At 40.3% G+C, this 24,997-nt stretch overlaps 1 protein-coding gene across 2 annotated transcripts; it reads left to right on the plus strand.

The window, feature by feature from the left end:
• Window positions 1–1,636: 1,636 nt before the first annotated feature.
• Window positions 1,637–24,877, plus strand: usp33 (ubiquitin specific peptidase 33). 2 transcript variants are annotated; one of them, XM_042427603.1, is made up of 24 exons: window positions 1,637–1,804; window positions 6,553–6,652; window positions 7,359–7,412; window positions 7,531–7,593; window positions 11,222–11,371; window positions 11,680–11,788; window positions 13,191–13,260; window positions 14,705–14,818; window positions 15,090–15,168; window positions 16,374–16,818; window positions 16,966–17,106; window positions 17,310–17,425; window positions 17,778–17,950; window positions 18,154–18,224; window positions 18,323–18,356; window positions 18,488–18,533; window positions 18,647–18,827; window positions 18,968–19,094; window positions 19,244–19,413; window positions 21,489–21,570; window positions 21,715–21,823; window positions 22,556–22,658; window positions 23,365–23,433; window positions 23,656–24,877. In XM_042427603.1, the coding sequence occupies exons 2-24, from the start codon at window positions 6,569–6,571 to the stop codon at window positions 23,811–23,813; spliced, it is 2,748 nt and encodes a 915-aa protein (XP_042283537.1). In that variant the 5' UTR covers window positions 1,637–1,804; window positions 6,553–6,568; the 3' UTR covers window positions 23,814–24,877. The 2 variants fall into 2 exon arrangements, with proteins under 2 accessions (XP_042283537.1, XP_042283538.1); XM_042427604.1 differs by having other exon boundaries at window positions 17,313–17,425.
• The last annotated feature ends 120 nt before the right edge of the window (window positions 24,878–24,997 follow it).

The following is a 24,997-nucleotide window of genomic DNA, read 5'->3' on the forward strand; positions in this document are numbered from 1 at the left end:
TACTCAAGTACTGTACTTGAGTACAATTTTGAGGTACTTCTATTTTACTTGAGTATTTCCATTTTGTGCTACTTTATACTTCCACTCCACTACATTTCAGAGGTAAATATTGTACTCTCTACTCCACTACATTTATTTGACAGCTTTAGTTACTTTTCAGATGAAGATTTGACACAATGGATAATATAACAAGCTTTTAAAATACAACACACCAGTGGTTTCCAACCTTTTTGGCTTTTGACGTCTATGAGTTGTTAACAGCTCCACCAAATAGTGATTTTTCCCTCTTAACTTCTCACATTTCAATAAATGTTCAAATGATCCAATATTCCAGCAAAAATCAAAGATTAGAGAAAAAGTCCAAAAACTGAAAACAGATTTGTGTATCAGAACTTTGTTTTTTCTTCTTTTCTCTCCCATTAATCATCTCAAGACCCCTCAGATTTATCTGGTAACCCTTTGGAGGAGCCCGACCCCTATGTTGGGAACCACTGGACTAAACTAGCTAACTGTATATATAGTAGTTGAAACTAGCTCCACCTCCAGCAGCTACAACAGTAACATGCTGCTCTAACACTGATGCTTCAGTATTAATAATCTAATGATGTCATATATAATAATTTATCAGTCAGAGGGACCAAACCACTACTTTTACTGCAATACTTTAACTACATCAAGCTGATAATACTTATGTACTTTTACTATACATTACAGCTTGGTAATAATGGAGTAATATTTTGATAATAAAGAGGAAATAATAATTTAATATAATGGCCATTAACAAATAATATATATAAAATATAATATATAATATATATATGAATAAAATATAATAAAATATATATATTACAAAATAACATAAAATATAGCTTGATATTAACAATGGGTATAACTAGGTAAGACTAGACTTAAATAGCTAAAGATAACAATGAGGCAGAGCTATTTAGTAATAGCACAGTAAAATTTTGGTAACAATACGGTAACCTGCTAATAGTAAGGTTATATCATATTTCTATTTAAACTGGTACTATGGTGATATTAATGGGGTAATAACCTGATAATAATTAGATAATATGGTTAATATTTTCAAAATATTATGGGGCACTATCAGCATAATACCTTACAAATTACATGACAATTCTTGGAAGTCAGAATTGGTAATTACCAGATTATAGTGCTGAAATTGCTCCTCCCTCATGTTCCAGACATTCCCTTTTGTTTGAAGGTGATACTGCAAAAATATATTAATGTTGTGATTTGTTACGTGGAAACACATCTGCTAGTTTCTGTGTAATAGTCATGAATCAGTGCTGAAAAATGCATAACTACCCTTTTACTATTTTGCTGCTAATACTTATGTACTTTTACTTAAGTATGATTTTTCATGCACTACTTGTAATTGAGTATTTTTAAATTGCTGTATTGGTACTTTTACAGAAGTACTTCTTCCACCACTGGTAACAATTCATTACTAAACTGTGACAACATCATGTTTGTTAAAATAGAGCTCATGTCGACATTATTAAAGAATAATACCGTTAAATGTAAGGAGCAGAAACATAGATGATGTGTAATGTTTACAGTGGATGAGGAGCAGATGAGGAGGGTTTATGTTTTTTTTTTTTTTTACCGGAAAGGGGCGGAGCCAGCTGTAACGTTAGCAACCACGCTGAGCGACAGGAACGGTGAACGTGAAGGATTGCTCTCTGAAAAAATGACTTTAAATACAGATTGAATTTGTATCCCTAGACATCATATATCATTGGATCTACCCGTGAAGCGTCGTTTCTTTTCATTCGTGAAGGTAAGAACCGAGGCTAACAGTATTTCGACGCCAGCTAGCAGCTGCTGACTCCGGTGTAGTCACTGTGGGATCGTCGGTGATCATGTAATACAGGGACGCTAGTTGGCTAACGTTAGCTAGCTTGTCATTAGCGAGATGGTTATCAATAGCTTACCATCTTAGTCCAATATTATCATGTGAGGATAAATCCAGCCACTACTTGTAATTCACACCATGACTCATGTTATCGCTTGCTCTCAAAATAAAATATTGACTGGATGACTCATTATAGCCAACAGCATAATGCTAACAGCGAAAGGTTGCTAGTCAGCCTGTGACGCTGTCAAAGCCTCGCCTGGATTTGACAGCTCAATTTGAGCAGTAGACAAGGCCAAAAGGCACACGCTTCTGTAATGTACGCTGTCTTTCTCTCATACAGAGTAAATTACCCACTTAGCTGAAATACGTGGGGTTGTTATTTTCAATTTTCCTGGTGATAACTCATCCTACTTGGCTAACGTCAAATGGTAAGTGACGTTACGTTTTCAACACAACGGCTAACCCCTCTTTTTTGTGGGTGGTCTGCCTGCTAAAATGTGCTAATAAGAAAGAGTACTTAACAAATGTTGTGTCTTATAATGTCGTTATTACCATTTACACAATTAACTTGCAAGTTAACAAAGGGAAGCGCGAAAATCTGAGTCATTATCAGCTTCATGTGCACTGCCTGGTTTGGGTCAACGCCCCGCCCTGACTGTACTCATCACCTCTTTGTGCAGAAGTAAATCTCCTGCATCATTATTGTGTCTGCTGTGAAGACAGTGAAAGGGTGAGGATGGTATGGGATGATGAAAGACTTCGGGTAGATATTTTCTTTCTCACCAGCCTTGCGCAATCGCTGCAGGCTTGTCAGTGAAACCACCGGCTAATTTAATTTCCCTTCTTTGTACTGCTAATTGTAACAGTGTCTGTTGTGTTTACTGTTGCAGACGCAGTGAGTTTGTTCATATGACTTTTTGAACTTAGGCCTCAAAAGTTCAGGGTTATTATGGGGGCCCGGTGAAACAAATAGAAATGTTGTTGACCTTGTGTTTTATCAATATATTTGGATTTACTTAATGCACGTAAAACAAATAATGTGTTAACCAGGCTGATAAGAAAGTTTTATTATTAAATAGACTCAGAGATAGCAACTATGAGGTGAGGAAACAGGCATATTGACTCGTACAAGACTGAACATGAACTTAAAGGATAGGTTCAAGTCTGTCTGAAAACAACAGTCAGGTCCCAGATGAACACTGAAACATGTTTTTCTTGCTGTAATCATTCCTCCTCTTCATACTGGCCATTGGAAGATGCACTTACAATGTAAGTCCACAACCCTCCTCATGTGAAAAAAATCAATTTAAAAGCTTATCTGAAGCTAATATGAAGCAAATCAAGTAGATATCTTTCAATGTTACAGTCTTTTTAATGCCAAAGTTTCTCTTTTTGTCACTATTCTTCCACCGCAGCTCAACAAGGAAACACCGTCTGAGGAAACACATAGAACTTGATGCTAAAAAGACTGTAAATGTGGCAGATAAACACTTGATATGACCTCTGACACCTCATATATGTTTCAGATAAACTTTTAATGCATTTTTGGCCCCCATCACTTACATTGAAAGCACATTTGAAGGGGATCTACAGCGAGGAAAACCTCTTTCAGTGTTCACTTGGGCAGCTGACTGTTGTTTTAAGACATACTCAAAAAACTGTGAACCTGTCCTTTAACCGAGGACCTGCTTGCTCCTGCGTTCATGCTGATCTCCCAATTGACCTGTTGTTAGGAGACATGATGTTACTATGTTTTGCATCCTCTTCTTTGCATGATAGTGTAATATCAGTGTCTCGTGTCTGCAAACAAGCAACATCTCTGGACCCTTGAATCAAAACAAATAATCACTTCATCAAGCATGAACGCGAAAATATCAATTGGTGTGACATATTGTGTATTTGTGTGCTTTTCCTCTTGCTGGCAAGTCACAGCCATGCTATATGTGCTCTATAGTAGATTTGCGTATGCTGTGATAGTCATCGGGCAGCATAGGAGAGAGCTGTGAGCTGACTGGGGCTCTGCTGCCATTATGGCGTTGACACCTAAACACTCCTTGACAGCCAAAATGTGGATGTGCAACCTCTAACAAGGATCACACTTTGCAGCCTTGCTCTGGCACGATCACACATCCAATGATCTAGTGTCATGCAGTCGACAGACTCGTTGACACTAAAAGTTTTAGGTCTGAAGAGGCCATGTCAGTTAGAGAAAGTTGCCCAAATAAGACAAAGTCATTTTTTATGGCAGTGAATTATTAGCAGCTGAAGTGACTCTTGCAATAAATTCGCTGGTCTATAAATGCTTTATTAATTATTTATCAATATTTCATCATGTGCTTTGCGCAGCAGACTGAATACTTTGGCTTTCTTATTTCCTGCTCACATATTTTTTCACATGCGCAGTCAGACGTACTGTTTCCCCGAAGACGATGTGTCTCAAAAGTATTGACCAAATAATGCTTGTGTAATTTGTCACATACTGAAATGTAGTTTTATGCTGGTCCTTAAGTAGATGTTCATGACGCAGTAGTTCTTCAAATACAGGGCTCTTGATAGACAGACGCCAAGGGACCACTGTCTTCTGTCACTCTACGAGCAAGTCCCCTGCTCCCCTAAGGGATATCTGAAGTGATGCATGAGCCTTGTTTCCTTTTGTGTAGGTGATGGGACTGCGGCCTCCGTGAGAAGCCTGATTATACAGACCTCCAATGAGTTCCTAGACTCACAAGTCAGTCTCTAAATGCTTTGCTCAACTAGAGACTGAGGACAGTCTCTCAGCTTTTGTTGTTAAAACTGGGTGGAAACAATAAGAGAGTTTAAAAAAAACCTGCATTGCAGAACCAATTCAGAGTCTTTAGGGCAGCCCATCATATTGGAGTGGTGACATGCAGTTCACTACGGAGGAGAATGGGGGCGGGGGGTGGGTGGGGGGGGGGTGGGGGCATCATTTCCAGTAAGGCGTGTCCTTGACAAAATGTAAGGGGTGTAGGTTTGTTAGCGGCCATTCTCGCCCTGTTCAAACAACTAGCTTACATTTAGAAATACCCAGATGATTGAGACTAGTGGGTTCCTGTCATCCCAATGTACAGGACTTTTCATACACACTGGAAAATAGAAGTACAGCAGGAGTCCAGTTTCTGATACAGTAGGTTCAAAGGGTTCGAAAGGCTTATTGGAGTAACACTCATTGTCAATATGCTACAAAGCCGACCAGCTTAGTTCTAAGACTTAAACGTATTATCAGAGTTTTGATTGCTTCCTCGGAACGATCAATAATTATAGCCTGTCAAGGCAGCAAAATTAACTGAGCATCCCTACAGAGAAGGGTGATAAAGCTCTTTGCCAGTAAGGGCACATAATTGTATTTTCAAAGGTGTAGGTCTGAGGAGTATAAAAAAAGGACTTGCTGTGTCTTGTGTAGGGCACTGCCCCAGTGACAAGCTTTTGTGAACCAAAAGGGACAATTGTGCTCTACTTTTTTTTCTGAGAGTGCAGAGTGTAAAACAGGCCAGAGATTATTATCCCAGCTTTGAGTCCTGTATTATCAAGATTTTCGATCGTCTGTGTGCAGGTGTGGGTTTGATTCCTCGACATCTCTGCTACTCATATCTGTACAGACTAAGTTACCTCAACAGCTGAGGATGAACTCAGTTTGGTTTCTGGCTTTCAGGGTGCTGACAGTACAATTGAAGTTATTCAGAAGCAATGTCTGGCACTCATCGGAGTGTTGATGTGTTGAATAACTAATATGTAACTTGAGTTGATGAGACACGTGCACACACATGGCAGGCAGTGACCAGCAAATTTGAAAAGGTTGTTTACATATTCTGGCTTCTAAAAACAAGGATGTGATGTTTACATCCACATCACACAACCACAATCCACCAAAAAGCCAGACATAACCGGGATACCATTGTGCATGTAAACAACATTCAGTGTCACTCCACCTGTTTCTCCTTTGTCCCTGTGTGACATGGACTACTTCCTCCGTGGGCGCCCCACTTGCGTAGCAGTGTCATCCATTTGAACGCTGCTGTCACTGACGGCACACAAACCCGCGTTTGTGCTCATTTGCCGTCTCGGTTCAGACCATCCTTTTATGTGTTGCTGTCAAATGGAATAAAATCACTGCAGTTTACATGATGATAGATATTTCTAGATTCACTGATTGAGCTTTGGTGATGTGCAGAATGAAATCATTTGTGCTGTGATTGCAGATTTGTTTAAACTTGTTCATACATCTGATAGTGTGTGCCGCTACATTTTTTTTCCTGCCTTGTCAGCACTAAAATCATTTACGGCGGGTCAACGCTATGCAGACACTGTCGCTTCCTCACGAGTTGTTGACAGCTGTGGCATGATGGGCTGCTCGGTCTTTAAGTAGCTGATAATAATAAGAATTTGTCAGTCACGCAGGCATGGAAAAACATATGTCATGTGGTGGTGACTCGGGTTACAGTAGCCTGACTGTTTTCCTTGTCCTCTGTGCTCTTCTTTGGATATACATTATCACCAAGGATCGAGTATCAGATGTAGGGTCAATAAACACTCTTTTAAAACAGGAAGTCCTGACCTGTTGTTTTATAAATAGGAACTCAGGAAGTCACCTGACTCAAAATGAAAGTTGCATACTAAATGTTTCTTCCTCCTGCTCCGTCTCTCTCTTTTAGACCTTTCGGGTGAGCGATGCCACCGGCGTCCAGCTGCGACTGCCCTCACCTGGATTGTGTGGGGGAGATCACCAAGGAGGAACTTATTCAGAAATCTCATGTGAGTGCCCCTCCCTCATGACCCCGTTCACTGCCCTACTTATAACTCGCCATACTATTAAAGGATAGGTTCACAATTTTTCAAGTCATAAAACGACAGTCAAGCATCCAAATGAAGATTGAAACAGGTTTCACTCGCTGTAATCATTCCTCCTGATCATACTGGATAATAGAAGATCCCCTCCAAACGCACTTACAGTGTAAGTGATAGGAGACGAAATCCACAGTCCTTGTTTTGTGAAAAAAATGTATTTGAATATGAGGCTTAAGTGTCTGAGTTAGTCAAATATTGTTTTAGTAAAAAACTCCTTCTTTGTGTCTCAACGGACAGTGTTTTCCTCTTCAGCTGCGGTGGAAGTATCGCAACAAAAAGAGGCATTTTGGCACTAAAATGACAGAAACTTGGAAAGATATTGACTTGATTTCGTCTGGACGGCTGAAGCTTCATATTAGCTTATATTGTAAGCACATTAGGAAGGGATCTTTAATTGGTCAGTATGAACAGGAGGAATGATGATAAACCTATGCTTTAATAATGTTTAATTAAACTTCACCTAGTCTGAATTTGAAGCCTGTTTTTTTTCCCCTGACATAAATATGTAATTGTGAATGTTCCTCAGCAGTCTCCTCTCGAACTTTGCTGCCGTCTCACCAGTTTTATATTTTAAAACATGTGACTCAACCTGAGTGTCTTCATATTTTTCTAGGGCCAGTGCCAAGACTGTAAAGTTGGAGGACCAAATTTGTGGGCGTGTTTGGAGGTAAGTTAAATAAATTTTATCATCGGATGGTTTGAAATATTTTTTTCTCACCAGAAACATGTGCTTGTTGTTTTTTCTAACACCTCGGTGTCTGCACCCTCTGTTTGTTTTTCTCTAGAATGGCTGCGCGTACGTAGGCTGTGGAGAATCTCACACTGACCACAGCACTGTCCACTCGCAGGTGAGAAATCTTAAAGGGATAGTTCAGTTTTTTTGAGGTGGGGTTGTATGAGGTACTTATGGATAACAGTGTGCCGTATGTGTGGGAATACAGAAGTTCTACAGTTGAGAAAATGTAGTGCCAAAGGAAAGGGCTGTCTGACAGCAAGGTAAAGCAGTGAAAATATTCTAAATATAGCGTACACTTAAACTGATATTGATCTCTTAGGTGGGCCTTTTTTTAGGTGGCTAAAATATGTTGTGATCCTGGCATTAGCTTCTGTGCCAGTACTCCTGCCTGCCTCTCCAAACTGGCAATTTGCCGCCCCACATCTACTGCAGTTACCTCATATAACCCCAGTTCAAAAAACCTGAACTATCCCTGTAAGACCTTACTAATGCCTTTCAGTTTGGAAATGATAATTAATGCATAAAGATGAGAGAGGAAGGGATGTGACTTAAAAGGGGTGACTCTTAAATGTGATCTTGAATTTAAAAAAATCTCTTACTAGAAGAGGAGTGGAGGTGTCACAGGAGAAGCAGGGGGGAGGCACAGATGGCAGGAGGGGACAGGAATACCACTTCCGAGTCCCAGGAGCCACAACTTGGAATAAAACTGCCTCCGGCACTGCTTTATTTTTAACATCTTCTCTCCATGATCAAAGAGGCTGCACGTGCATCCTTTTTGCTTTTTTTTTTTTTTTTTTTTGAAGTACACGTATTGTTAAAAACCATCCAGCCAGCTCTGACTTGCCTACATCTTCCACATTCAGTGCAATTTCAGCAGTGGATCATCCATTATTAATTGCCACTCCTCGGGGAAGTGGGGGAGATTCACTAGTACTGTCAGTTCCATGGTTACAGTATCTGCACCTCCTGGCTGCTCTGAAGCTTTACTCTGCCTCTGGTGTTCTCAGTGTTGACTAAGGCCTTTCCTCCAGCACGCGAGGGCCAAGCGGGGGTTATAGGAGGAGAGAGGGAGGAATATGAACGCAAACATGTAATTTGCTCTCCCAAACCAGCTCTTTCTGCTTAGACCAGTAAGAGCTGCTTCAAGTGAAAATCTCTCTCTCTCTCTCTCCACGTAAATGAAAGACAGATTAAGAGTGTGCGAGCGAAGAAGTTTAATATTAGCTGACTAATTTTAACTGATATCAACACCCTTTGTGTTTTTCTGGCTGAAGCCTTCTTTAAATCTTGTAAGAATGAAGGCCATGATTAATTAGTGTTCTGGAGGCCCTGAAGGGAGGGAAACATTTTAATCTCTTGACTAAGCAAAGAGGGGGACTGCTGTTGGATCAGATCAGAAGAGGTAGTGTATGAGAATGAGGGCCTCTGCCAGTCAAACTGAGAACATTATGTGTAAATAAAAGTGACTATTTCAAAGTCTTGAGCTTTAAAAGTCACGGCTAGATTAGCTCATTTCAGAAGCAGAAGCTCCATTTCTGTGTGTACTTTTTAAAATTAGTATTTACATGTAGACTTCTTTCAAACATTCTTATCAAAAAGGACTTCTGAAGCGGAATATATCTTAGAAAACCCAATTAGTTCAGCACTTCCTCTGCAGTTTGTCTTGCTTTTTGTACAAATAAAGCAAACTCACTGTCAGAAATCGCCCAGAGAAGAGTTGTGTCCGTTGGTGTTTCTTGTCCTTCTTCGCTCTCTAGATTTTTGCCAGTAATGTCTTGGCTGCCGAGAGCCAGAAGGGAAAACTTTACAGTTGAGTGTTTTTATTTTGCAACCACAACCAGACCCGACCTGCTTTTTAATCAAGAGACCATACACTAAAGCAGATGTTGGATCTAAGGGTGCACTGCAATCATATAAATGTTTTGCAGTGTTGTTTAGTTTGGCCAAATCATGATATGAGCGCTGACATGATCGGACAGGTTCGCAAAGCGTATGCGTTAGGAGTGTCGAAGTATTGGTTTTGCTTTATTGCAGTCGGTTGAGGTGTGATGCTACAGAGCACAAAACATTTTCGAAGCCCTATAAATCCAGCTTGTTATTAATGCCCTACCTGCTACAGTATACTTCCCTTCATAAATGATTTAAACGGGGGAGTTTCGTGGCCGTGCTCAGTCTGGTGTGTCCCATCTGCCAGCTCCGCACCTCTCCGCTCTGCCCCGCTGTGTGATGGCTAATGCAGCCCTGATGAATAATGCAGCGTCGGCTGGGCGGCTGCTGCTCACGTTTGGTCTCCTGTCGACCTGCCAGGCTGCTGGTGTTTGTCAGAGGCAGCAGTGGGTCAGCAGAACTCGGCCATGTTTTCACAACAGCGCCGGTCTGCCCTCCTATACCCACCCCTCCTCCACCTGTAACCTGAGACATCTAGCTCTGAACTAGTCTTGTCAATTTTTATCTATATATCACACAAATCACACACGTCTCCGTAGATCCTTGATTTGGATGAGTACAATTCCTCCCAAAACAACCTTTAACAGACCAAAAAGGGAGAGATCTTGATATGTAGTAGATGTCATTTGTATATAATCAAGAGAATGAAATAAGTGAACCTGATGTTTGAATATAGTTGATGTGTTTCTGATGTGTCCACACTGTAGTGTGTTTTGTTCATGTGTGTGATGGTTAGGTGGTTGATTTTGAAAACCTCTTAACAATTAATCTCATAGGAGAGTGAGCACTAGTGTTGAATGCCAGCTTCCTTTTAACGTCAAATAAAACATTTATATGTTTTGAGTAGGTTTCATTTTGGAAATGGCTTGCATGGAAACTACATTTTTTAAAATGTCGACTCACCAATGTGAATTGTCATGATGCTTTAATACCTTGTTTACACGATGATAGATGGAAAAATGTATCTAAAATGACTGAGGTGCCACAAGAGAAAAACAACAACAAACAAATTTGAGGATAATTTTACTTCCTGATGTCAGCTTCTGTTCTTAATGTAATCATTTTGATTGCTTGTGTGGTGTGCCCCTTTTTATTTGATTAATTTCATGCACCTGTCTGTAGAACATCTACATTTATTGAAGTTTTTCAATGTTTATCTTGGTACAAACAGAAAGTTTTTGTCTTTATAGTTTCTACTAAACTACAATATCAGTATAGACTTCCTCCATAGCAGGAAAGGCACAGGTGCAATTAATTACAATAATTATGGCTGAATCCCATTGAGTTTAGCCAGTTCCAGAGCCCTGGTGTTGTGTATGATAGCTCACTGGTTGGGCTCACTGAGACACCATCGTTAGTATTATTTGTCCCACTTGTGCCTTTCCTGCTATGAGAACTCAAAATATAAGCTATTATAAAAAGGTCTATTGTCAATGACACTGATTAGGTCTGATGTAAAACAAATTATAGTATTAGGACATCATTAACGGAACAGAAACATGTGGGATCTGATCTGAAATTCCCCTTTCTGGTCTGAAAACTTCCATTATGCTTCAGAGGAAAATATTTTTTAACTAGCTATTAGCTGTGGCAGAATTCTCTACAACGGTTTAGTTTCTACACCGTAGCCAGCAAGCACGCCTAGTTTTGTTCCCTAAGAACAGCATCGCCCTGTTGATTAACTAATGAGTTCTTGATCAGTAGATAGTATTGTGAAGCGTGTCGCTGATAAGGAAGTACACATGTGCTCTGTTCTTGGGTAAATATTAACACAGTCTTAACATTGTGTGTAGGAGACACGACACAACCTGACAGTGAACCTGACCACACTCCGAGTGTGGTGTTACGCCTGCGGCAAGGAGGTGTTCTTGGAGCGTAAACTAGGCCCTCACACGTCGCACGCCAATAGTAAACCCCTCCCCTCCTCGCAGAATGCCGCTCAGGTAAGAGCCAGGTTCCCTTCTGTCATCAAGTTTTAATACACAGGATTATAGTCAAGGTTTACAGCTACGTCTTATTTTAAAATTAAATGAAGTGATGACGAACGTCAAATAAAGTCAAATTCTTGAGTAGGGTCGAGTTATCTGAGTAGATAAAGTCACAGTGCAGGTTCTCTCTTGTCATATTGATAGAGCTGTACGATCATAAATTCCACAGTTTGAACTGTCAGTTAAATTGTATGTGGTCATTCATTTACTAGATAAGATTTTTATGATGAGCTGTGTGTGTGTGTGTGTGTGCCGTATTGTAGGATAACAGTAGGGCCCCTGGGAGCCCAACCTCTCTGAGAGTGCCCCCTAATGGTGGCTGTGAAGACCTGGACATGGAGACAGAAGAGGAGGACGACGTGCGTGCCAGAGGTCAGCAGTGTGTTTATCTTTCCACAACATGAATGACACAATTAATTAGTTGATTTTAGGAAGTTAAGTCCAAATCCAAATATTATGGTATTACAAGCAGTTTCACTCATTATATCAACAGTTATCGGACAACTAGAGTAATGTTTACATCAGTCCCTCACATTGGCATTTGTTTCTTGCAAACACTCAAAAATTAACATCTATCCCAGGAGACGCTCTCTAACCCATAAATATCAACAACAAATATACTGAGAAATGTGTAAATGTTTCGACTTATATGCAGTTATTTAAGATTTTCTAATCTACAGTTAGAGAGCTGCTAATTTCTCAACAGTCTTATTTCATGTTAATAATTAAAATCATAATACTTTTAAAGTCAGTGAGGTGAAAAAAAATGTAATTAAATTTAATCACCTCTTATTCCAAGTATGAAGTAAGTTAGAAAAATGAAAATTGCTCCTATGCTGCGAGGTTATACTTCAAATACAGAAACTCAGTAATCAGCAGTTGGTTCAGTTTAAAGTGCGGGTTATGATTGGAATTAATGAGAGCAGTGTTTTTAAAGGCACGTCAAGCTGACTGAAAGTACTTGGACCGACTAACAGTAGTGAATGCATTGCCTCACTTTGCCTCAAGACTTCTGTTAAAAGCTTTACTTGAACTCACCACAAAGACTACAGCCAACATCTAAAACATCATTAGAGAGCCAAACAAAACAAACCAACCAACCATTATTACACGATTGTGAATCTGTAACAGTTTTGTCATATGCTGCCGCTGATAAGAGCTGACTAGACCCGACGGTGCCAGACACGCTGCAAAAACTAAAGGCAACAGTTAGCCACACATGACCCCTAAGCGGGACTACAGGCCGCTCCTGTGTAGCTCAGTGGTTTGAGCCTAGCAATAACACTTTCATTACTGAGTGCTTCAGTCCCACTGGAGCCACCAACGTATATAATCTTTCCACTCAGTGCTGTAAGACACACTGGTGAATAAGCTCCAACAAGTAGCATATGTTATGTTAAACCTCATGTGGTGTAGCTCAGAAGTTGGCACCAGTCACCGCCTTGGCTAGTTTTGTCACAAATACAGATCATATGATCAGGAGTCAGGAGTAAATAGGCTTTGTAATGTCTTTCCGCAGAATAGTTTGGCCATTTAGGATGAATCAGCTACTTCTGTGATAATCAGGAGAATAAAATCTGTGTCCGCTTCCCTACTGATGCTGATTTTAAAAACTCACCAGGTTGCCACTTTTTCTTTCTAGCTGTAAAATATTGATTTAGAAAATTAAACGAGTCATCTTAGCAGTGAAGAGGTTTTCTGTCTGCCATCAAAATTTACAAGCATCTAATGTATGGCTTGTTTTAATTTCCCCGGTGTGCTCTTCCTCCCGTAGGCCTCACAGGGCTGAAGAACATCGGCAACACCTGCTACATGAACGCTGCCCTCCAAGCCCTGTCCAACTGGTGAGACTTTACCCTCTCTCTCTCTCTCTGTTTTACCTGCCTTCTCTCTCCACATCCACCACGTCTACCCCACATCATCTCCTCAACCCTCTACTCGCTGTGTTTTTTTTTTTCCCCTTCGTGTTACTTCCCACCCACTACTCGCACTTTCTGTAGTCATTTGCTGTTTTATTCACTGCCTGTCTGGTTCTTGTTGACTGTGAGAAACAACCATGGACGTTGCTCATTTGGGAGAATAACGACTGAGTGAAAATTGCTGCACTGCACCATTCGAGAAGGCAGAAATGGCTTTTTGTAGTTCCCTGTAGGGTCTTCAGTTACAAATGAACACCAACTATTTCCCCATCTCTTCTATCCCTACTCCTTCTGCTCTTCTCCCTTTTTCTTTCCCACCATGCCTTTTTTATGTGTCTCCCTTTTACTGATTCTCTCTCAGTCTGCCGCATTTTTATTGTTTACTGGATTGCCAGTCCTTCTGATTTATTCTTTATGATTGGATTGTTGGTGTGGTCACTTAAATTAGACTCCACTGCAGAGCCTGCGGCTGTTATTACTTACTTTTTATTTGATCTTTCATGATGGCACAGCAAACCCTCTCCTCCTTAACACTACTATACACCCAGAGGCTGGGAATTTTTAAAATTAAACCGATGATGCCTAGTCTGGATAGAAGTCAAAATGGGAAAAGATGTGGGTCAAAATTTGCAATCTAAATCACATTCCAAAAATAGGAGGAACTGAGTCACGCAGCTGCGGAAGGAGGGAACTTTTTTCTGAAACTTTCCTTTGATGTCTGTTTGTGCGAGCGCTGCTTCTTTCAGTTACTGACGGGTCATTATTCAGTTCGAACGACTTTTCTCTTGCCAGTGGAAGGGAACACTCCATGCTTTATTCATTCTGTAGTTTGTCTTTTTCTAGCAAATTCCTGTCCACTCTGTATCCATCAAATGAAATCCCCTCAGCTGTTTTTCTTGTCAGCTATTTCCGATGTCCTTCAACTCTCAGCTGCTTGTGGAGTTTTCTCGCATGAGCCAGTTCCTCTGGGAATTAGAGATAGTACTCTATGAATGAAATATGATTTTAATGAAATGAAATGAATCAAAAATACAAGCAGGAGACAGTGTTGTGTAGAAATGCGGAAGCTGAAACTCTCCACATCTCCTTTCCTAGTTGTCATTTTTTGCTTTCTGTGAACAATATGAATGTAACAGCAAAAACATACTAAACCCAAGATGATTTGCAGCTCTTGAGCCATTTTCAAACATACAGTAACACATTATATTAACTTCACAAAATCATTTAATTATATCCGGTTCTTATGGACATTTTTAGAATTATCCATTGCATCACAAGCAATTTGGTTGTAGTAATTAAAGAATAATTCTTCTGTTGAAGGCTTGTTTGGTTCCCACATATGATATATTTATCCCTCTTTCCACTGCAGTCCGCCCTTGACACAGTTCTTTCTTGAATGTGGTGGCCTGGTGAGGACAGACAAGAAACCTGCACTCTGCAAAAGCTACCAGAAACTAGTGTCTGACCTGTGGCACAAGAACAGGTAGGCATTTGTCTCTTTTCGGCTGTTGGTCGGAAAGTGCATAATCACCTACAATCACAGTTGATTTCGGAGCACAACGGTCACAGTTGTTATTTTTTTTTAACTAAATATATTTAGAATGACCCTGTACTTTGCATTTAAACTGAGCATTCACAGCAGAACCTTAAAAACAACATTTTCTTAATTTCTTACTCTGCATCTCTTGTGGCTTTATCATGAAAACGTCCATTACAATACTCGCTTTAGCAGGCTGTGTTTTGTCACATTGTAGACTCTCCTACGTGGTCCCGACCAACTTGTTCCAGGGGATCAAAGCCATAAACCCCATGTTCAGAGGATATTCTCAGCAGGTGGGTGCTTTCCAGATGGTGAAATAAATGTGCAAGTACACTTGTGCATATTTATCAAGAAAATAAAACATGGAGACATTTCACAGTTGGAGACATATTGAGCAGTCTTTTTGTGACTTTTTCCTCATTCATATATTTAAAAAGTAGCAGGTTCTTTTGATGCAAAGAAGTTATTTTTTTCTTATTTTGTCTGTGCGTTTGGCATAAGAGTAAATGTGAACATAGAACAAAATTAGGTTTGAATTGATTACACAGTTAGAAGGATATTGTCATGTTTGTAGTGATGTTTGGGCGTCTTAAAATTTGTTAATTAAAGTGTGGGTCTCATGCCCAGACTATTAAGTTGTCCCAGATCTTATACAGTCTCTCCTTTTTTCTATTCCACTCCATATTCCTCCATGCTCATTCATTTACAGAAATTACATTAGCTCCAGCTCAAATCACTCAGCCAGATAAACAAAATCCTCTGCTTGGGAATTACCTATTCAGAGCTACAGACCTTCACGCACACAAATGCACACGTTAGGTATATTGTTTGAGTTTATACCAGGTGGAGCTGAAAAGCAGATTTCGTCCGTGTTGTAGGCATTACGTATTTCAAAAGGATGTTTTACTGAAGCACATCTTGTATTTGTCCAGCGTCTGCAAATAAGGGATTTAATAGCCTGAATGGTGAAATTATAAAAGGCATGTTTCCTCTTGGTTTGCCAATGTTTGTTCAGAGGAGTTAGCTGAGGAATATTCATTTGTCATGCCATGTTGGCTGTGCAGCCTTGGAATTAGCATGGCTGTGAATGAAGTTTGAGAGGGAGGCTTGAGACGAAGATTGGATGTCTGAGGCTCATTAAGTTTGATTACACATTCACGAGCATTTGGTTTCGGATTTTGTGATGCAGAATTGGTATAAACAAGGAGGTGAAGTGGTTGTTGTTTGCAATTTGGAAAAAATTAGCCTTGGGATAAGCTTTGCCATGTCTGTCAAACACAATTATACTTAGGAAGAATTAATGCTGTTTTATGCTTTAATGTTCTTTCCAGGGAGAGGAAATTGGCTTTTTTTTTTTCCTCACAAACTACAGTGACCAAAATAAGTGTCGGAGTAGAGAAACTGTCAAATTTTACCAGCCAGAACTAATTTGCTACTTCAGCTAAGATTTAGATGATAAAAGTAAATCATCTTGTGTTTATCCCCGCACGGCATCCAGGACTCTCAGGAGTTTTTGCGCTGCTTGATGGATCAACTTCATGAAGAGCTGAAGGAGATACTTCCCGAGCCTTACGACCAGTCCAACAGCGTCACGGTGGACGAAGGCCCGGAAGAGGACAACCGCAGCCAGTCAGACACCGACTTCCAGTCATGTGAGTCCTGTGGCAGCAGCGAGCGCGCCGATAACGAGGTGCAGGGCGGGATCGCGCTGATGGACGTCACCAACGAGGCAGAGATGCTGATTCCTGAGCAAGATGAGATCCAGGCCAACAGGGAGTGGCAGAAAGAGAAGAACATGATTAATGACCTGTACCGCTGCGGGGTTAATGGTGTTATGGGTGGAAACAATGGAGCCGACATAGACAAAGATGTTGACACCACCACTGAGACCACGCCCATTATCAGCAGCCAGGGAGCAATTAAGGTTCAGGGCAGAACATCAGGTAATTACAAAGAAGAAGAAACATGCCGGCTCACATTCCCTGTCCTAATTATTTTCACAATATACTTGAAACATATACCTAACGTTTTGATATTCAGCATCAAATTTATGGGATTTAAACACCAATATTTGGCCTGTGCTCCAACAGATACCTTCCCAGACATCCAAATCTCCAACACCACAAGACCACAGAGTCCAGTCCCCATGGAGGGACACATTTCCAAAATGTCCAGCAGCCCGCCCAAAGCTGCCTCCGGCTGGCCGAGCCTTAACCCTGCACACAAGAAAGGTACGAAGCTTCGGTTTGCAGAGCCTAGTCACTGAATTAATCTGTTTAAGCTATATCCAGATTCAAAAGCTTAAAAAGTCATGATGTTTGCAATACAGTTTATCCCATGTCTATCTTTGCTGACTCTTGAATGTGTGAGATAAAAAAAGCATTATTCTCACATTTCTCCATCTCTCTCTCTCTCTCTCTCTGCCTTTAAACAGCAGTGACCACATTCTCCCCACCAAAGAGCAAGCGTCAGAAGAAATACCGCAGTGTCATCTCAGATGTGTTCGATGGCACCATTGTCAGCTCAGTTCAGTGCCTCACCTGCGATCGGGTTAGTGTGGAACTCTTTTTTGAGATAATGGGATTGCTGAGGAGTACACACTAGAGAACGGGACATTGTATCATAAGTAATTTCAATGTTCTAAAAATGGAAAGTAATGGGAAAGAAATGTTTTGTTGCTCAGCTTTTATGTACTTATACACTGTTGTTATAGTCGTTGACCCACTGTCAGGTCATATATTGTGATATTTTTGCCGTAGTGATAATAATATTCAGCTACAAAGTGACGCTCGCTGACAGACAAAACCTAAACCACGTAAAGAAATTATAATTGAAATGTGATGACTCAGTGGAGGCTGTCAACAGATGAAGCTTTACTGTCGGTGTGCTCTGCGGCTCTCAGGTGTCCGTGACCCTGGAGAACTTCCAGGATATCTCGTTGCCCATCCCGGGCAAGGAGGACCTGGCCAAGCTCCACTCCGCCACCCACCAGACCTCCCTGGTAAAAGCTGGCTCCTGTGGGGAAGCTTATGCACCTCAGGGCTGGATTGCCTTTGTCATGGAATACATTAAGAGGTGTGTTGATTATATGCTCACAACAATACAGTTTTTTTTTACATTTCAAGCATTACCAGCAGATTTTATTGTCCAGAATTATCCGATGCTGGTAGTGATGCTATTAGCGTCTGTTTTCGACAGTCATTTGAAACTCCAAGGACGCCTGGCTGCTCAGTTTGAAATGTCTGCATTACTCACTTTGTGTCTGTTTCTGTTTTCAGTTGGTTCTGGGGTCCAGTGGTTACGCTACAAGATTGTCTTGCAGCTTTCTTTGCCAGAGATGAACTAAAAGGTGAGCAAGTCAACGCCAATTTGTTCTTCTAACACAAATATTGAGATGAATGTTTGATTATTTTAATTATGTATTTTTTTTCTTTGTTTGTTTTCTAGGAGACAACATGTACAGCTGTGAAAAATGCAAGAAGTGAGTACTTTACTTTGAATGCTTTTGCTGAATACTGAACTGGATTATTCATTTATTTTTCACGTAATTTAAAACAGGAAAAATGGCTGTAACTAATGTTTACCTGTCTTCTTCATCTTTTTTACTCTTAGATTACGAAACGGAGTCAAATTTTGCAAAATGCAAAGTTTGCCAGAGGTATACAGACAACTCTAATACTTCATGTCATGAAAAAACCCAAATCTTTCTCCCTAATGTCTCAAAAAACACCAAGTTTCTAAAATAAAAAAATGTGTGTTTCTTTGCTCCAGATCCTGTGTATCCACTTGAAGCGCTTTAGACATGAACTGATGTTCTCCACCAAGATAAGCACCCATGTGTCCTTCCCGCTAGAGGGTCTGGACCTGCAGCCTTTTCTGGCCAAAGACAGCACTGCCCAGACCACCAACTATGACCTGCTGTCAGTCATCTGTCACCACGGCACTGCCAGCAGTGAGTGGGCACGCTCGCCCCCCCCTTTCACCCACAGACTGGCACATAAGAGGCTGCATTCACCAGCACCTAGAAAGATTTCACATGTTCTTGTTAGGTTTATGAATGCTCGTCTAACCCATTCCCCTGTCTGATCCCAGGTGGACACTACATAGCCTACTGCAGGAATGATGCCAACAATCTGTGGTATGAATTTGACGACCAAAGTGTGACCGAAGTCTCGGAGTCCTGCGTCCAGAATGCTGAAGCTTATGTGCTCTTCTATAAGTAAGCCATCACACTATGCTTGAATATTTAACTCATTAATCGTCAACATTTTAAGATTCAGTGAGTTGAGTGGAAGTTTCCTGCTTAAATCTCTAAATTTGATAACTTAATTTCAATACTGATCAGTCTGTGGTCTGCTCCTGTCACAGAAAGAGCAATGAGGATGCACTGAAAGAACGAAGAAGGGTGTCGGGTTTATTCAACATGATGGAGCCCAGCCTCTTGCAGTTCTACGTCTCCCGCCAGTGGCTGAACAAGTTCAAGACCTTTGCTGAGCCGGGGCCCATTTCCAACGACGACTTCCTGTGTTTGCACGGAGGTTCGTATGAACTCGACATTTTCTTGCCTTGTACAGATAGTAGAGAAACAGTGCTGTGACCTCTCTTATCACAGCTTTTTCTTTTGATCCTTGCCAAGGATTTTTGACTATTAGACTATTCCCCTCACAACATAGCAGACTTCAAAAGGGGCTTTTACTTCTCATCGAGCAGATGATCCTTCCTTGTCCTTTTAGTTGAAAAGAGGGAAGGATTCAAACAGAGTATCTGCCAATCAGAGTCCTTTCTGTTCAAGCCTCTACTCAGAAAACGCTTGAAATTATGGAATTGAAAATTAAGTCGAAAAAAATGTAAATTTCTGATGAAGCTGTTAGACTACAGTGGCAGTGAGGAATGTGCCCCATAGTGCAAATAAGCACCTACAGGTTGTTTCCTCCTTTACAGCTACAAGTACATAATAACTGGCTTGTCAGGTACATAAGCAAAGATAATATCAGTGCAGTGAAACCATGTGGCTTTGCAACACTGTGGCCAGTTGCTTTATTTCCAGTTTATTTTCACTTTACTGCACTTAGCCAAGGGCGTCATCAGAAATCTATATTAAGGCATGCAAAGCCTTTATTAGGAACTCTGGCGGCATGTTTCCTCAGGAGAGATTTTTTTTAAAATAAACAGCCATATAATGGCATTTCAAGAGGAAATAGGCCAACAAACAAACAATAACTAAGCTTTCAGTTGTATATTTATATATATGCTGTAGTGCCATTTTAAGCATGTTATATAATACTTATTATTATATTATTATTGTTAATTTATGGACCCACTGCATGGTATTACTAATACAGATGATTATAATTCTAGATTTATTTAGCTTTGAAGCATCACTTTTCATTATACAGTTCATTATCTTGTCACAATCCTCTGCTGTGGCAAAGTGTCTGGTTATCTGCACGCACACATTTTGCTGCTTTGTGTTTGTCTCTGCTGGGTCCTAGTACAAGCTGCTTTTTTGTTTTGTTATGATTACAGAGATCAGTCATATTCTGCATTATCAATCAATAAGAAAATGCAGAATAATTATTTAAGGGGGCTGGTGTAAATTTTCAGTCTGGGGACAACACTGCTCATATACTTATTTTGTTGTTTAAAGGAAAGTTCATTTAAGAAGGGGGCAGTGGGCACTGTTGTATTGGCACTATAACTAAAGGATTACCCTTCTCATTGTGGTGACTTGGGGTACTAAATTGGTGTTTCTTAATTAGCTAGGTTTAGCTATATTGTACAAATCATTTCTGAAATGGAACGGTTAGTAGGATTACAGTCGTCTAGTTTAAAGGAGGATGAAAGGGGAATTGTAATAAAGCCTAGTTTTGGTATTTATATTTAATTTAGCTCATATTTATTACAGGCTTTTTTATTTCTAACCATCCACTTGAAGTGTCTCGAATTGGATTTTTTATTGCCACACCCCGCCCATGAAGGGCACAAATTTTTCCTCTTTAAAATGATTATATTATTATAAGAGCACTTGTGGTGCTGTTTGTTGTTTGTATTCATTTTCTTCAAAGAATAGAACTATTTGTCATCTAACGCAGCGGTTTCCAACCTTTTTGGCTTGTGACCCCTTGAAACGAGGCAGTATGTCAGCCCCTGTCACAGCTCATGGTTTTAATGTGGATTTGAGAGTGACTGTTCTTCTGAGATTGTTTCATTTGAAGGATTTTAAGAGTTCTGGAGAGGTGAAGATATCTGAAATATTTAATAAGAGAAAAGCAAAAAAATGAGAGAAAAGTCAGGAAAAAGAAACATTTTCAGAGCAGAATTTTTCTTATTTTATACCTTCTAATTATCTTGTGAGGCCTTAGATATATCTTGGGACACCCACTGCTCTAATGACAGGTACTAGGGGTGAAGAAGAGAAAAAAAAGGTATTGGATAGGAAAAGTAACACAATCTGAGCAGTGACTTTGACATATTTCTGCATAATTCAGCTTCTTGGCCTATGAAACATAATAATAGTAATGTTTCCTACACTGATCTGTCTTTACACACTACCATTACCTTTTAAAATATTACATCTCTAATGTCTGATGGATGTTGTACTCTGTTTTATCAGGCGTGCCCCCCAACAAAGCAACATTTATTGACGACCTGGTAGTAATGCTGCCACAGAACGTGTGGGATCACCTTTACAGCAGGTAAAACGAACGTCCGACTGTGAAACCGCCTGGATGATTTAAGCGTTTGCAGATCTCCCACTGCTCATTGTTCTCACAGTATAATATCCTTTTGTAGTGTGAATTTCATCTGTGAGTAAATGGACCCGGACTTTTTTTCTGCAGGTACGGCGGAGGACCAGCTGTCAACCACCTGTATGTTTGCCACACCTGCCAGATTGAGATAGAAAAACTGGAGAAACGGCGCAAGACGGAGCTGGACATGTTTGTCAGGGTAAGCCTTTTCTCCGTATGTTCACCATGAGGCTATAATAGAGAGCGGGGGAAAACAAGAGCTTTAGCCAGATACAATAAAAACTGATGTGGGTGATAATGCATTGTGTGTCTGTGAGCCTGTGCGCAGCCAGTGTGTGTATGTGTGTGTGTGTGTGTGCGTGTGTGTGTATAGGCCTATTCCTCCAGTCTATTTAACCAGTTGATAGGCTGCATGTGTTGGTGCTCTTCACCCCAGCAGGAGATGAGAGGTGTGAGCCTGATGAAAGCCTTATCATTAATGCATTGGGACAGATGCAGCTGTTATTGTCTGCTCAGTCTGCCCACTCTCACAATGGCTGCTCAGAAGGAGAGATTGATGTTGTGTGTGTGTGTGTATGTGTGTGTGTGTGTGTGTGTGTGTGTGTGTGAAAGAAAGAGCTTCAGTAGGCTAACAAGAGGAACAGGAATTGTGTCATTTCCAAGAAAGATGAAATTGGTGCAGTGTGGTGTTAAGACTGTCTTCTAATTGGAATAACTACCAGAGAGAATTGATTAGGTTTTCGATCTCCTCTCCTCTCAATCCTTTCATCCTCACTTCATTTTTTTTTTTTTTTTTTTGGTCTCTCACCCCACCACTCCTATTTCTCCTCCCCATCCCTTTGCGTCCTTTCCCCTCCCTCTTGTCTCTACCACTCACTCCTCCCCCATTTCCTCTCTCCCTCTCCCCCCTTTCTGCTCTCCCTCTCTGTAGCTGAACAAGGCGTTCCAGGAGGAGGAGTCTCCAGTGGTCATATACTGCATCAGCATGCAGTGGTTTCGTGAGTGGGAGGGCTTTGTCAAAGGAAAAGACAATGGTAATTGGACAGAAGTCTTGCCTATCCAGCAACAAATCCTGCTTAAATGTCTGATTAAAAGGCTAAGTTCCTCACTTCTACCTGATAGCTGATATTTGCTGAATGATGATGATTCATCAAGGAAAAGCTGCTCGATTTTTGTTTTATGCATATTTCTCTTTCAAAACAAACAACACTTGTTAGGTCCACACATTTTTATGGATGGTGAAAATGGCAAATAAATACTTTTCCTACAGAACATCCAAGTTCTCTAGTTACAAGAAACTGCTCATGTTCAAAAGAAACTGTGAAGTCCCAATTCTTCTCTTGATTTATCTTCAAAGAGTTTGCTTTAGTCCCCCGAGTCAAGTTTCCCTCCTGCTAAGGCAAAATGAAGCGCCAAGATATATTTCATTTTTATTCCGCTTGTTCTCATTTTTTTGCGCCCCTTCCTTTGTATTGTCATATCTATTTATAACAGCTTATAACAGCTGGCACGTTTCCAGACGGTTTTTTTCCTCTGACTTCTGTTCCTCGAATATTTATTTTCTCTCTGTTGTAAGCGGAGAGCGGAATTTGCTTTTAAAGCGTGACAAAAACATTTGACATTTTAACGTTGTCGCTCTTTGAAACATTTAAGATTGATCTTTAGATCTCTGAAAAAAAATGCACGCATATTACTGCTGTATGTAATTATGACAACTAATTGTCTTCCTTCCTTTTTAAGATCAACCGGGACCAATTGATAATTCCAAGATAACAGTAAACAAGAACGGACATTTAACACTCAAACAAGGTAATAACAGTTACATTTCTTTTATCTATCTGCTTTAATGCTCTGGAAATAGCATGAAGGGAAAGTGAAAAGTACACTAGTATCATGTAAACTGAATAATCAGAGTGGTTATGTTCTTTATGTCAGAACAAGTCTCGCAGAGCTCCTGTGGATTGTAGTAATATCTTGAACTATGCATATATTGGTGATCTTTGAGTGTGTGTGCTTGCAATTACCCTGCAGGAGCTGACTCGGGGCAGATCTCTGAAGAGACGTGGAACTTCCTCCACTCTATCTACGGCGGCGGTCCCCTGGTGACGGTTCGGCCAAACATAAGCCACCAGGAAGCGGACTCGTCGCAGTCAGAGGAGAAGATAGAGGTGGAGACGCGCTCTGTTTAATCAAGCACTCAGCAGCAAACAGCGAAAAAAAACATTTAAGAAGCGAAAAAGCCTTTTATTTTGCACTTGACTTTTATTTAAAAAGCATCCAAGCAAAGGACCTCATCTTTACCGCTACATGACAGCCTTTGACAGCTGACAGAGGGAATTAACATGTCTGAAAAGGTTTGTCGACTTGTACAAATCTGTATAAAGAGCTCCTGAATTTCTATTAGCACTGTAGTATTCATGTGTCAGGTTGTTTTCAGAACCAATCATTTAAATTGTGTGCAGCTAAAAAAAATCCACTGAATGCCATATTTTTTTTTTTTCTTTTTCTCTTGACCAAATGAGCACATATTGTATGTCCATGTGTCTTGTGTTGCTGATACTGATGAATCACAATACTTCTTGCTGTAGATATGACTCACTTTTTCTGTTGTAAGATAATATTGTCCAATGAATAGTGAGAAGAGCAAATTGTGACACTTCAAGTGAAAATCATAAGGTTATGAAGGGACTAATTACTTACTAGTCTCAGGAATGAATTTTGTGTTTTGCACTGTTCTGTAGACTTACAAATTGGCATGCTCACGCAGATGTCTGGTTTGTATTTGAATGTACCAGTACTGATAGTATGTTGGGCAAGATTCAGCACTTGGTTATTTATCACAGAAGGGAGTGATTTAATATGATGTTAATAGATTTTTTGTAGAAAATACGTGGCAGGCAGAGTCAGTTAAGAATGCATGCTTTAACACTAAATCCCAGTTTAACATCACATGTAACTGCATGTAAATGCAAAGCTGCTCATTAAATGTGCACGCAAATCACAATCTGGATCTCTCTTCACTAAATTGTACAGCTACAGAAAGCACATTGCAGTATGTAATCAGCATTATCATCAGCAATCTAATTAAAGGCATTATTTTTGTGTATGGGCATGGTGTTGCTTCATGTGTTGGCTGATAAGGGGGTAAACAGGATGCTGTACTGTAAGTTTTTGCATATGGATGTCCCTTGAGTAAGAACTATTCTGATTTTTGCTGGCTGGCACTATTAAAACTTGATGAAAACTTGTTGAACATTGTGGTCACTTTGATTTTGTCACCCATTGCTGATTTCTGCTTGTTGTATGATGAACAAGGGGTAAATGAAACAGGGAAAATGAACTGAATTGTATGTTGCCCATCTGATAAAGTGTC

This window comes from Thunnus maccoyii, chromosome 12 (assembly GCF_910596095.1).
Source record: "Thunnus maccoyii chromosome 12, fThuMac1.1, whole genome shotgun sequence".
Lineage (NCBI taxonomy): Eukaryota > Metazoa > Chordata > Actinopteri > Scombriformes > Scombridae > Thunnus > Thunnus maccoyii.